Consider the following 14579-nt stretch of genomic DNA (forward strand, 5'->3'; position numbering starts at 1 on the left):
ATTACTATACTGAATAATGACGTCGCATGTAACAAAAATGCTAAGGGCTTAAGTGACCCCAAAACGTGGGACACAAAAAAATACATATTCTGTTATACTATCTTTATGCCTTCACTAATCTATTAACTCAATGTTAAAAGATATCTCTGTAGTAAATAACATTAGGCTAATTTATTACAAATATCACCGAAACGACTTTAAACGACTATAAAGTTCTATTTTTATAAATTCATGTGGATTCTTTTTAATATTAAAGAGGAATTTATTTAATAAATTTTTATTTAATACATATCATATATAATATTTAAATGTTGATTTAATACAATAGTATGACTGATATTGTAAGTATGCGTATAACGATAAATAAGCAACCTGTAAAATATTGGAAACATGTGCCAAAATAAAATTAATTTCTTCAATTAAGTACTGTACAAACATAAACATAAATATTATGTAAGCATAAATACGTTCATAAACGTAATACGTTCATAAATGCAATGATAAAAAAAGTAATGTTGAAATAAATATATTAAAAAGGTGAAATCAATATCTTTCTTAAATAATCAACTTTCCAGTATACAAGATTAACGCTATGCGGACAAAAAGTGTTAAGCATCATTGGTAGAAGCAAGATATTCGTTGTATCTCTTCTCTTGGGCTTGCTGCAATTTCAGCAACTTCTTCATCTGTCCTTTACTGATTTCTGTACCATCAATATAATGCGTCGGTACACCCTAAACAAGACAGTTTTTAGTTAGAAAATGGAATGTATTATTATTATAAATCTACATACATTGCCATCGAATTGAGAATATTTATCTTTTTCTAGCTTAAACATCTCAGAAGGCGGAATTTTTCTCAGCGCTTCCTTCGCTGCAGCTTCCGCTTTTCTTCTTTCCTTCTCCAACGTCCTTTCCAACTCCATTTGCTTCTTATGAATCTTCTCTTTTAATAGTTCTTCTTTATTTACTAATTTAATTTTACAAACTTCTTCATTACTATCTTCCAAACGAACTCCAATATTTGGTAAAATATCGTCACGTAATGTATCACATTCCTCAAGAATACTACTAGCTTTCAAAGCTTTAGCATGATTTCTTACTTTCTCACGGAAATTTGCCAAAATTTCAAGGTAGGGCATAACGACTTCTTCAACCTTTAATAAAATTTATAATAAGGAGTCAGAACATAAGGAAAGAGAAAATAAATGTATATAAATCATACATTTAAATTCGCGGTATTGCTGTCAACTGGAAAACCAATACTATCATGCGATGATATAACCCCAAATATAATAAACATTTTTGTAATATAAACTGCAACATCTCTAAGTAATAGTGTATTTGGTTGTTTTATTTCTTTCATGTAAATATTGCAATGCGTCACAAGATCCCTAACGGCATCAAGCGCACTCCTTGTATCAATATTGTCTATAATAAAATGTATCGTAGGTTTTATTAACATACAAAATAATATAATATATAATTATATAATATAATATGTATATTAAATTACATAATAGCAAAATATATATTAGTTATACAATTACAGTGCACAATATTTGTAAATGTTCACTTACCACATAATGCGTTATGTACTAAGTCCCTGGCATGATAAAACTTTTCATTTAATTCCACTTCAGATTTAGTCCATTTAGTAAAAGTATTAATATTTGTCTCTGAACCCAAAGATCTAATTTTACATTTTACATTTAAAAAGAATTCCTATAATACAAACAAGGTGTTGTACATATATTACATTATTAAATGTTGAATTAAATAATATTAAATAAAATATTCATAAAATATTATATAACAAATAATTATATTTACATTTAAAAACTTTTCATATTGAATGGCCATATGCATGGTATCATCACTGTAATCTAATGTATCTTTCCATGAATGCAAAAGAAATGCAAGCCTAAGTTGTCTTGCTGAGTGCTTTTTTAATGCATCTTGTATAGTAATGAAATTTTTTAGTGATTTTGACATTTTGCATCCTGCTATGGTCAAATGACCAGAATGAAGAAAATATTTAACCCAATTAGAATTATTATAGTATGCTTCTGCTTGTGCCATTTCATTATCATGATGGGGAAACTTCAAATCTATCCCTCCAGTATGAATATCTAAACTTTCTCCACAAATTATAGATGCCATAACTGAACATTCTATATGCCAACCTGGTCGTCCTTTACCCCAAGGGCTTTCCCACCAAGGTTCTCCTTCCTTTGAACATTTCCAAAGTGCAAAATCAGTTGGTGATCTTTTTTCAGATACCTTTGTACCACTTAAATCTCCTAACAAAAATATTAAAAGTTATCAAAAATGAACACATTCATCTTCAAAAAAAAAGAATTTTTACCTTCTCCTTCTTGCAAACTCGATGTATCGCCATATGCTTCTGGGACGAGTTTAGCATAATAATGTTTATCCTGCTTATCAAAGGTAGCAACATCGAAATATACAGAACCATTACTTTCATATGCAATTCCATTTTCTATAATTTTTTCAATAAATGTTATAATTTCAGGTATGTATTCACTAACTCTTGTTAAAACATTTGGCCTTAATATCTAATGAAAATTTCATTATGAATTATTCAATATAATTAATAAATATATATAGTTAAAATCAAGAAAATATACTTATTATTACATTTAAAGAATCCATATCTTTGTGAAATTCCATTTCCCAATGTTGTGATAATTTGGTAAAAATAGAATGTTCTGTAACTGTAGCTCCTTTCGTTTTATCCAACCATTCTGCCAAAGGATCTCGTGCTTCTTTTAATAATAACTGTATCCATAGAAGTTACAAAGATAGTATCTTTAGATAAATTATTAAATAAAATTAATAAGAATATTATTAATATTAAATTACATAATCTCTACTTATAAATTTATTACTTATACTCTAAAAATATGAAAAATATATATATACTTCTTGATATTCTTTCATTTTTTCTTCATCTTTAAGCTTTACTACGTTTTCCAAATTTTCAATAGCTTTTTCCACATTGCACAACAATGCCTCTAGCATACATTTTTTATCTGTATCATTCGTATTCTTCACTGTATCTTCAAAAATACACATTACATATTTTGCATCATCCAGGATTTCATCAAGAGTATGATTTTCTTCTATATATTTCTCATATAAATAATTTTGTCTAGCTCTCTTTATAATTTTATCATCTATATCAGTAATATTCATCACATATAAAATATCGTATCCAAAATAATCAGATAAGACACGCCTTAATATATCGAAAGATATATATGATCTAAATAGTGACAAAAATGATAACAAATATATAAAAAATAAATATTATTATCTATAGTATTTTAATAAAATAATACGCATTTTTTAAATACATAATTTTATACGCAACTTTGTACCTAGCATGTCCCATATGTGATGCGTCATAAACAGTAGGTCCACAACTATACCATAATATATGATTTCCAAATTGAGGGACAAATATTTCTTTCTCCCTAGTTAAGCTGTTGTATAACTTAAGAACTGAGCTGCTTTTTCTTTCTGGTGGCATCCAAGATGGTTGTAACCTTTTTGCCATTTTTAATCTCTAGAAACTGGAAATATCCAAAAGTGATGAAAACCATAAAGTATATCTTATCTATCTCATTACTCCTCTTCTAGAAAATAAAAGTTATACAATTAAACTTACCTCTTTATGAAAAGCTTTACTAAAAAATATTTCGATATAAAAATTCTGTGTACAATTGCTTTCAAAGAAATGTTTAGACAAATATACAACGAAAGATTGTCAAATAAATATCACGTGTCTAGAATTCTGTTGCAAATTTTTACTTGTTTCCACATACATTACTTTTTCAATATATTCGCGTATAGGATATTTAGTATTAATGTTAATATATTTCTCTTAATTTAATCAAATAATATAAAATACTGTTCACATTAACTATCATTAAACTCTTGAATGATTCACGTTCGATATCCGAAAAGACACGAGGAAATCGTTGCATGTATATATCAGTGTAGAAAGAGCGTTCACATTGTGACGTTGTCTAAATTTTCTGTTATCTCCGATCTCCGATGCTTCTACTCAATCTTTAATATCATGTTGTAAGAAACAGTTTAATGTGATAATATTTGAACTGTTTGTCGTAAAAGTAATTTATTTATTTTAACTATAAACCATATGTAAAAAAAGAAGTAAACCTCATGTATAAATAATTAGTCTTCGAATACAAAACTTGCATCATCCTAACCTAATTAACAGTTTGAAATGTACTGACTTCAATGCTTTACAATATGTGTGTGTGTGTGTGTGTGTGTGTGCGCGCGCGCGTGTTCGTGTATGTATGTATGTATGTATGTATGTATGTATGTATGTATGTATGTATGTATGTATGTATGTATGTATGTATGTATGTATGTATGTATGTATGTATGTATGTATGTATGTATGTATGTATGTATGTATGTATGTATGTATGTATGTATGTATGTATATATATATATACATACATACTAACTGATGGTCTTTGACCGGATGTATGTCCTTAATAATTGAATTTTTAGATAGATTTTAATATTAAATAGAGTACAGAATAGTAAATAGTATAGAAATAATAAAGAATAAGTTAAAACGAAAAGGAAGTAGATAGCAATCGTTTGAAGAAAATTATATATTTAATAATTTTATAATATTTCTTTATGTACAATGCTTTTTTTGATATTCATTTGTGTATATATATATATATATATATATATATATATATATATATATATTTCAAGAAATATATATATATTTCAAGCACAACCGAAGAATCATAATCGGTCTCTTCGGGCCGTCTCTCACCGTCGCGTCACTAGCAATGTGCAGTTTATTTATTCTGAATCTTTTAGTATTTTGAGATAATAAATAAAATGCCATTTTGACTACACCACTTTTGGGACATTCTCTACCGAACGATCCAAATCCGATTCAAATCGATTTATTAGCTTTAAAGTTATAAGCGAACAAACATAAAAGTACTTTTGTACTTTATATATATAGACGCCAGACACCCAGATAATGGCAAAAACATATATATATTGAATATCAAAAACAAATAAATATAAAATTGATTGTATATATCATCTATTGTAAATAAGATTTATATATATAAATATTATTTTTGTCATATTACTTACTAGATCTTTTAGATATATTAGAATTATAAATATATTACGTCAATAATATTATAAATTACAACACATATATGTAGTCATATACCAATAACTTCATTCTTGTTAAACAAATTAATATACCCACATAACTTGAAATAAAATTTTAGTTATATCAGTAGGTGATATATTTTTATTCAAATTCTTGTATAAAGTACATGTCATTATAATAAATATCTTTATAAACATATTTTTCATATTTCAAAGATTCTGTAAAAATACGTGAAATGTTCCACACATTTATGAACTTAATATTATGATTTTTTTTTAAATGTGATATTATGCATAAAAATCCTTGTTTCATATATGTATTAAAAAATTTACATCATTTTATTATATTAAATTTTAAGATCACACATAGATAACATACAAAATAAGCACTTTGGAATGTGTATAATTCATATTCATATATAAAATATTAATCTTATGTTATATATAAAAATATAGAATGCAAAATGTTAGCTAAAGTTTTTCAGACACATACCTTTTTTTTCGGAACAAAGTTCATTATATTGTTAAATATATAGATGTTTAATTATATATATCCTGCTTTATCCTTATATTACTTTAAGTACGACAGTTTTTCTACATAAAATGATTTTATTGTTTTTATTATTTTTTATCTTGATCAAGATTGACTATTCCAGAGAACAGTATTTTTTGAAAAAATCATTTTATCATTTAGTAAGTATAATTGATTCAACATTTAAGTTAAACAAAAGTACGTGTTGCCATTTTAGGATTGTTATTCTTTTCTTCTCTGTTAGTAATTATTTGTTCAGTTTTTATACTTTCATATATAATTTAAATGTAATAACAAAACATCTCATTTAAAAATTAATATTGTATTATCTATGTTCTTTATTTGTCTCTTCTTCCCATTCTTTGCCTGGCCTGATAAATTCTAAGTCACTAGCATCCTCAGAACTTGAAATATTATCGTCATCAAAATATGGTTTTGTAACTTCGTTTGGTTGCATATGTCCTAAAAAAACATGAAATAACCATACAAATAATCATATAATTAATCATAATAAAAATATAATACGATCCTGTATTAATAATTTGTAATAGATATTTCAAAACTCTGTCATTCTACATATTAAGAGAAACTGCAAATAGTTGCCTTCTAAATTTTTACAAATATTTAAAAAATAAATATTTAAAAGACTTTTATATGCATCACTTTGTTATTATACTTACCATTCAATGGTCTTCTAAATATTTCAATTTCTTTTTCATCATCATCAAAAAAGCTTGTTCCATCTTTTAAAAGACTAAACGCATATCCATTCCAATTATTTTTTTTTAAATTTTTGGAAGATTTACAGTTAGCACAAATAAAAATAGAACATGCAATAATTCCCAAACATACAGTGGCTGCAAAAATATGATTTAAAATTATATTCTAATAATACGTTATAACTTATGTGTTATATATATTATAAAAATATTGATTATCTTACTTATGAGAACTATAAAAACAATTCTAGGCATCCCAAGAAAGTTGTCATCATATTTTAATTTGAATATCAAATGCGAAACACTATGTACATCTGATGTTATAAACAATTTAGTCTGTTGAATATATCCAGATGCGCTAGCACTTATAATATGAGCACCAGGTTTGAATAAAAACCAGTAAGCTCCATTTATTCCACTTTTAACATGATGCACTGATTTATTGTATGATAAAATAGCATTTTCAATTGGCTCATTGTTCTCATTAAGGACAAATCCTTTTACTCCTTCATTAAGCTTTTCTATCATCATTAATAAACTAGCCTTATTATCTTCCCATATATTTCTTGAATCATCAGTGTTGCAACAAGTAACATATACATCAAGCATCAAAGTACTCGTATTTAAATAAAGATAATCCATTAAAGAATGTTTTCTTTTTCCACTTATACCCATGCCAGCATGAATAATTCCATTAGAATCTATATTTAAATCGTGATCACATTCTGGATTTTTAAAAGTCATGTTCATCTTATGTTTAGTATATAATGATGCTAAATCTTGCAATACATCATTATCATCGGTGTTATATATCTGTTCAAATATTTTTCCATACTTTCCCGCAAATGGAATTTCAATATGTTGCGAACCAATATTTAAATTTATTGCTAATACAGCATTAATGTTTTTGAACCAATTAATTAGTGTACTTGCCTCAGTGCTTAGTCTATCATTGATAGGAAATTGTAAATTGTCCACAATGAATGAATCACAAGTTTGATTATCATTAGAATTTTGAGATAAATCCGGTGCAATGTATATCGTAAATTTATCTAAATAATTTGTAATTCTAGTGTCTTTCCGATAACGATCTAGTAAATAGGTCGCAAAATGAAGTAAAATTTTAGATGTTACAGGTGCACCATTTGAAATACCAGCCACGAAGGCTATAGATGGTCGACCAATGCGTTTGTAATTACCTTCAGTTCCAATTTCTAAACATATTATTCGAGTGCCCGTTTGTGATTTACCAATAATATGTAAAGTTGATAATTGTGAATATTTATTGTTCAGATCGATCCAAACTTGATTTACAACATTTGTCTTTTGATCGTTATCGTATTTTTGGTGTTTTGCTTTTTCTACATGACGTTTCGTCAATTTAATGTGAAGATCAGTTATATTTTTATCATCTACATGGACTTTAATAGACTGTTCTATATAACCTTCACAAACAAATGTTAACGAATATTCACCAGGAAGAAGAATAATTTTAAAATAAGCCATGTTTTTAGAAACATGGTAACTATTTCCAATCTTAACTACAGTTTCCCTTAAGGGAGCATCGTCAGTATCTGTTACCACTGCTCGAACACCAGTTGTCAGACCCTGAATAAGTTGCTTCAAGGGCAATAAATTTTCACGCCAAATAGTTGGAATAGATCCTGGAAGTGGATATTTACAACAAGCCATGTTGATACTTATCTACAAGTATAACAGATTGTAACAGATTAATATACAAATAATATAAACTAGAAATGATTTTATACATTAATAAATATATTACTTACTGTTGGTATTTTATACTGATTTTGAATATAACTCTGTACTTTTTTAACATCATTGTTAATAAAACTGCAAGTTTCTTTCTGTATTGAATGTTCATAATTTTTGGCCAGAGTTTTATACACATTCAAGCTATCATCTGTATAACTAAAATAAGAATATAAGGTATTATTATCTTAAATTATGTTATACTATTTTAAGTTTGAATCATATAATATAACAAAAAATAACAAATACGTAAATATATTTTATTATATTATATATTAGTATATTATATCAGTAACTTAAATTTTCGTTACCTGACTTCAAGTGCTCCACTTCCTAATATTATTATTACATCATATTTTTCATTAGATAACATTGTTTTAAATGCATTAGTAATCATGTTTAATTTATCTGATGTAGCATTATTATTTTGTAGCAATAGCCTTTTGCCTATTTCATCATCTACAATAGGATTACACTCTTGAGCATTTGGTACTATATTATCAAAACCTGGATCTATGTAGGGTACAAAATGTAATACAGAGTTTTTCAATATTCTTTCTATAGGGGGATCTCCAATTTGATTTCCTTTCAGTATATGAGTTGCTAATCGTAACAGCATTTCTCTACCAATTGGTTGAGATGCAAATAGACCCCCAATTAAACCAATATGATATTTATTTTCTTCTGGTGCACCCATCTATAATTAATAAATTTGTAATTATTTTTTTATAATCGTAAAACGTAAAATTTGGAATAAATGGCTATATATTTTTTAAATGATATGCTCACATTATGTGTAACTTTTAAAGAACGAATATCTACACTGATTAATGACTCCCCTTGAGCTTGAAATTCTGCAATGTTTGGTTGATCATTTTCTAATTGATTAAATTTATCACTTAACTCGACATTTGTTAAATAAATATTGTCTAAGTTTGTCATTAACCGAAAATCATAAGCAGATGACCTGAAATAGAAAATTATTACATAAAATACGAATATATACCAAATTAAGAAACAAAAATTTGTTTTTATATTAAGTATGAAAAAATTAATATGTAATTAAAAAAGATCTATTCATTAAAATACTTGATGATAAGGAAACACATAAAATGATTATACAATAAAGCATTCTAATAATCAGTTCTGCTTCTATTAAAATATAATTGTAATTTACTTTATTATAGTCGAAATATATTTTATAATATATTAAAATATTTACTTCCGTGAAGTTTTTAAATTTCTTCCTAAAATGAAATTTTTATAACTCCTTATCAAAAACAATCCTTTTTAACATTCAACAATATATAAGTATCATTATTCTGGAAATTGCAATGCTTATAAGAATTATATTAAAGTACTTTCTAGTCTTAAGAAAATCATAAAATTATATGTTATATAGTTATACCAGTGTTGAGGATCATCTCGCATTAATGAGAAATCCAATACTACTCCTTCTCCAATATTAACATCATCTGATACCACTGCAATTTGCGTTTGAGATTCATACCCTACTGCACTGGCTGTAACATTGTATTTGCCTGGGACTAAAAGACGCCAATAATCTCCATCATTGGCTGCATAGATATCATGTTTAATTCCTTCTATAGATATTTTAGCATGAGGTATAGGATTTCCAATTGATGAACGTATTACTCCATGTATTCCTTTACGAGACTATAAAAAAAAATGTATAAGTATAATGAAAGAAATAATTATTTTTATAACATGCTATACATATTAATACATAAATACCATTTCAATTAAACGTAGGAGAGGTTCTCTATTTTGTAACCAATACTCTGGTAATTCAGTTGCATTTGGAAATTTTGTACATCCTACTTCTATCGTAATTTCAAAATCATTGCTATGAACGTAATTATAATCTTGCATGCCTCCATTAACAGAATACCAAGCAGCCCCATTGGTTATACCATTTGGAAAGCTTTTCTCTAATACATTTTGTACTGTGTTTAATCGTCCATTTAAAAATGAAGGACATGGTTCTCCAAGATGCATACGAGGATGAGCATTTGAATATGCTAATGCTAAAGCTTTGAAAACTTTATCATCCGGACTTAGATTTTCATTATCATACATGTATTCTGGTTTATTATCATATGGATAATTTGCCACTAATGCTCCTCCATGAAAATTAGCAGAAAGTACAAATGGAATACTTGCAATCCAATTCATTACTGCTTTCGTCTCAGGTTCTGGTTCTTTATTATACTGTAAAATATAAAAATATAACTAGTAATTTAAATTTATAGAATCAATAAACATTTAATAGATATAAATATAAAATGTGCTAAATCCGTCAAAAGTGAAACAATAATAAGTGGAAATCCATACATTATTTGTTTCATATTGATCAGGAAAATTTCTGTTGAGATCAACATTTTTAGCGTTTGTTCTTCCTTCATATATATTTTCTTCTCTAGAAATTTCATAACCATCTGGATTCATGCTTGGCATTACATGTAGTCTGACGCTCTTTAATATTTTCGTAACTCTTTTGTCAGTTCCAAAATTTTCACAAAGGAACTTCAACAGCATTAGTAAAATTTCTCTGCCAACAACTTCATTCCCATGCATGTTTCCTATATATTTTACTTCAGGTTTATTTTGGCTATGTTTACCAGGATTTTCTGTTATTTCCATAACATATAACTGACGTCCTTTAACAGACTCTCCTATACTATAAAGCCTTGTGATATTTGGGTAATTCAAATTTAATTCTTTCAAGAATTTTTCCATTGCTATGTAATTATGATGTTTGAATTCCATATTATGGAGAAAACCATATTTGTCAGTAGGTCTAATAAATTCCTCAACTTCATCTGACTTTAATTTTCCTACAAATTAACATAATATTACAAAACAATTAAAACTATCGTATTGTAAGAATAAATGTCTTAAATAAAAAAATTAATAGTTCAACAAAAAGTACATATGTAAATATATCTTCTTTAATAAACTTTTCATATGCATTAAAAAGACAAAAATAAATCATGAAAAACATGAAACTAAAAATGTAAAAAATATGCAACTATTACAACATTTACAACACAACACAAGGTATAGAGAACACAAAAAACCAAAGAAATAATAAATAATATATTATAATAATATTCAAGATGTATCACTACTTGATGGATAAAAAATATAGGAAAAGGCTGGAAAACATTTGAGAAAACTAACTCACTGTTTGAAACAAATATAATATTTTATTTTTTAATTTTTTAGACATTATACATTCAATTTGATTATATTATGCTATACATCAAATTACAAATATGATCATAAACATCTCTCAGTGTTTTACATATTTTTGTTAATATTAATAAAATTACCTAAAGATATTTACGTTTCATACTAAAAATCTTTGGATATATTTTTCATAATTCATACATATTTTCTTATATACGTATCTCATTTACTTCATAAAAATGAGATTAACATATTCTTTACATTTAATGAAATAAACCTTCTACTTTTAGTGTATAGTTTTTCTTGTTTATAAAGTTTAATCTGATTTTCATAATACAGATCTTTAAATGAACATTTAAATGAACACATGAAATTTAAGGAAGAGATACTACAAAATATTTTTATAATTATTTTTAAAAACTTTATTTGTTATGTTATTTGTTCTTGTAATTGTTCACTAATATAAAAGAGAGCATTCAAACAAAAAATAAATCACGATTTGCTATTTGTTCGATAACATAAAAGTTATTCACCTCAAAAATGTGAGTGTTACAAGAAGATATGTTTTTGATGTGCAGTAATGCTTAGTTCTCACAATTCATATATGATCCAATTGTACATCTACAAAGTATTTAGACCAATTGTTTAAAATTATAAACTTATTACATTCTTTTTCATTTAACAAACTTTTGCATTTAAAATATCTTTCCTTAGATACAAAACAGGACAAATAAATTTAAAAAACAAATAAAAAATAATATAACAAATAAACGTAAACATAAAAATAATAAAAATGATTAAAAAATTTATGTTTAACATATGTTTATGCTCCAATTAGTTCATAAGTAAATAACTTTCACTGTAAATAATTATTTTTGTGCAAATCAGAAAGTTTCTTTATCTTTTTCTCCATACCTTGTGTGTATCTTTTTTATATTTGCTTATACTAAGGACATAAACGATAATAAAATGTATAGAAATGGCAGTATCACATACTCTTGTGATATAATCATATCAGTGCTGTAAAATGAAAATAAGAATGATGATAAAACTAATTCATGAAACAAATAATAAATTCATATGTAAATATAAAAAATAATAATTTCGTTTCATTTTCAATTTTATGAGAAAACAAATAAAAGACAAGAAAATTCTTTAATTACGTATATGTAAATATAACTAGTAATTCATATCATCATAAGATGGTATTAGTTTATACAGTGCAAAATTCTGATTAGGAAGTGGGAGTGTATGAACAAAAGGAGCATCCTGATTACCTTGATCATCATAAGTATCCTGTGTTAAAGTGAAATTGACAATAGTTGGTTCATCCGATTTTACTGTCACATTTATTTGTTCACTTGGATGATATCTAAAATCATAAAAAGTTGATATATAGATCAAACCTTACTAAACAAAATACTAGTTTTGTAACAACGTTATATATACTCACGCCCATGCTTCTGCATGAATGTTATATGTTCCAGGCAGTAACAAACGCCAATATTCTCCATGAGGTGTAGTGGATACATTATGATTTATTCCATGCACAATGATAGTTGCTCCTTCTATTGGTTGCCCATTTATATCTCTTACAAGACCTAAAATTATAAAATATAAATTAATATATACCATCGTTATTAATAAATAATTATACTTAATGAATATTTAAAGACCTGTTACTCCAATATGGGCTTGCTCGAGATATTTTATAAGAGATTCCTTATTTAATCTCCAATGTTCTGGCATTTCTGACGCATATGGATATTTACAACAACTAAGTTCAAATGTTATCTCAAGTGCATTGGAGCGAGCATAATTGAAGTCTTGCATCCCTCCAACAACTTCATACCTAAAACAGATAAAGTGTAATAATATTTTCTTCACAAATAATACTTTCCAAAAACAAATAATTCAGATATATATGCTCACCAATATGCACCATTGGTAACACCACCCTGAAAAACATCAGAACTGCATGCTGTACCTGTACGCATTTGTGGATGATTATCTGCATATGTATGTGCTAAATATTTGAATAACTCATCATCTGGACTTTTACTTTCAATACAACAAGATCCTTGAATGCTAAAAATCAATACAATATATAACTTTTATAAAATAATAAGTAAAATTTCATAATTTATTTTATAATTGCATTTATTATTATATTACCCAGAATCATAAGGATAACTTGCTACAACAGCACCTCCATGAAGATTTCCTGATAATACAAATGGTTCTGTAGCAATCCAAGTCATCATGGCTACTGTTTCATTCTGACGTCCATCTAATATAGTGCCACCTTGTTGGAGATAATTAGTTCTTCTATTAAACTGATCTGGAAAATTCCTATTTAAATCAACATGATTTGCATTTTCACGACCAGAAAAATCTTTTCTCGAGTCACAGTTTCCTTCCTAAAAGTTCAAAAGAACATTAGACCAATATATGCATGGATTTAAATTAACTTAAATCATAAAGGGAAATAATAACAAAAAATAGAAACATTACCGCTGATTTTTCAAAGCCATCAGGATTCATTGACGGCATAAGATAGATATCAGTATTATTCACTAATTTTGTAATTCTTTCATCTTTCCCATAATTCTTCAAAAGATATTGAGCAAGATATACTAATAATTCTCTACCAACAGTTTCATCACCATGCATATTAGCAACATATTTCACCATCGGTTCACACAGTTTTCGTTCCTTAACATTTTCAGAAATTTCAATAACTAACAAATCTCTGCCTTCCACGGATTTTCCTATGGAAAACACTCTTGCCAAATTTGGATATTTTAGAACCAATGAATTAAACAACTGTTGAAGCTCTTCATAATTTGTGTAATGTGGGATGACAAAATCCTCATCTAATTTGTTGTCAGAATTTATCACAAAACCATTAATAATTCCAATAATTAAGAAAAAAAGTAACACGATGTTATAGATAATACGTGCGTGTACCATATTTAAATATTTATTAGCGTAAGAATATAACAAGCTTTTTTGACTTTAATGAAACATTCTACACAATTCACGATGTCGGTGTCAATATAGCATAAAAGTACTGATGACGTCCACAAGTGCGAGCGTGGGCAGAGTAGGGTAGAGGATTACTAGGAATGA

General features: G+C 26.7%; 2 protein-coding genes across 2 annotated transcripts; both read right to left on the reverse strand.

Moving 5' to 3' along the window:
• Positions 1 to 259: 259 nt before the first annotated feature.
• Positions 260 to 4301, reverse strand: LOC117213661 (cysteine--tRNA ligase, cytoplasmic). The gene is made up of 10 exons (XM_033459197.1): positions 3694 to 4301; positions 3404 to 3598; positions 2946 to 3288; positions 2661 to 2801; positions 2368 to 2578; positions 1833 to 2302; positions 1580 to 1724; positions 1225 to 1430; positions 794 to 1156; positions 260 to 734 (listed from the first exon to the last, which is right to left on the reverse strand). The coding sequence occupies exons 2-10, from the start codon at positions 3580 to 3582 to the stop codon at positions 609 to 611; spliced, it is 2184 nt and encodes a 727-aa protein (XP_033315088.1). The 5' UTR covers positions 3583 to 3598; positions 3694 to 4301; the 3' UTR covers positions 260 to 608.
• A 1225-nt stretch (positions 4302 to 5526) lies between these two features.
• On the reverse strand, positions 5527 to 14546 carry LOC117213585 (carboxypeptidase D-like). Its single transcript, XM_033459055.1, has 15 exons — positions 13962 to 14546; positions 13623 to 13867; positions 13380 to 13535; positions 13124 to 13299; positions 12901 to 13048; positions 12725 to 12819; positions 10590 to 11092; positions 9990 to 10466; positions 9643 to 9911; positions 9024 to 9201; positions 8546 to 8931; positions 8252 to 8393; positions 6686 to 8165; positions 6423 to 6599; positions 5527 to 6204 (listed from the first exon to the last, which is right to left on the reverse strand). The coding sequence occupies exons 1-15, from the start codon at positions 14418 to 14420 to the stop codon at positions 6068 to 6070; spliced, it is 5028 nt and encodes a 1675-aa protein (XP_033314946.1). The 5' UTR covers positions 14421 to 14546; the 3' UTR covers positions 5527 to 6067.
• Between the last annotated feature and the right edge of the window lie 33 nt (positions 14547 to 14579).

This window comes from Bombus bifarius, unplaced genomic scaffold, assembly GCF_011952205.1.
Source record: "Bombus bifarius isolate JDL3187 unplaced genomic scaffold, Bbif_JDL3187 scf7180000009125, whole genome shotgun sequence".
In the NCBI taxonomy this organism is placed as follows: domain Eukaryota; kingdom Metazoa; phylum Arthropoda; class Insecta; order Hymenoptera; family Apidae; genus Bombus; species Bombus bifarius.

Bases quoted from the DNA above. Each gene is read 5' to 3' on its own strand.
- LOC117213661 (XM_033459197.1), bottom strand. From the start codon at position 3,582: ATGGCAAAAAGGTTACAACCATCTTGGATGCCACCAGAAAGAAAAAGC. The intron at 2,802-2,945 runs GTATATATATAT...CTATGGATACAG, and splicing joins AAATGAAAGAATATCAAGAA to TTATTATTAAAAGAAGCACG. The intron at 2,579-2,660 runs GTAATAATAAGT...AATTTTCATTAG, and splicing joins AAGATATGGATTCTTTAAAT to ATATTAAGGCCAAATGTTTT.
- LOC117213585 (XM_033459055.1), bottom strand. From the start codon at position 14,420: ATGGTACACGCACGTATTATCTATAACATCGTGTTACTTTTTTTCTTA. The intron at 13,868-13,961 runs GTAATGTTTCTA...TTGAACTTTTAG, and splicing joins ATGGCTTTGAAAAATCAGCG to GAAGGAAACTGTGACTCGAG. The intron at 9,202-9,642 runs GTATAACTATAT...TTTCTATTTCAG, and splicing joins CGAGATGATCCTCAACACTG to GTCATCTGCTTATGATTTTC.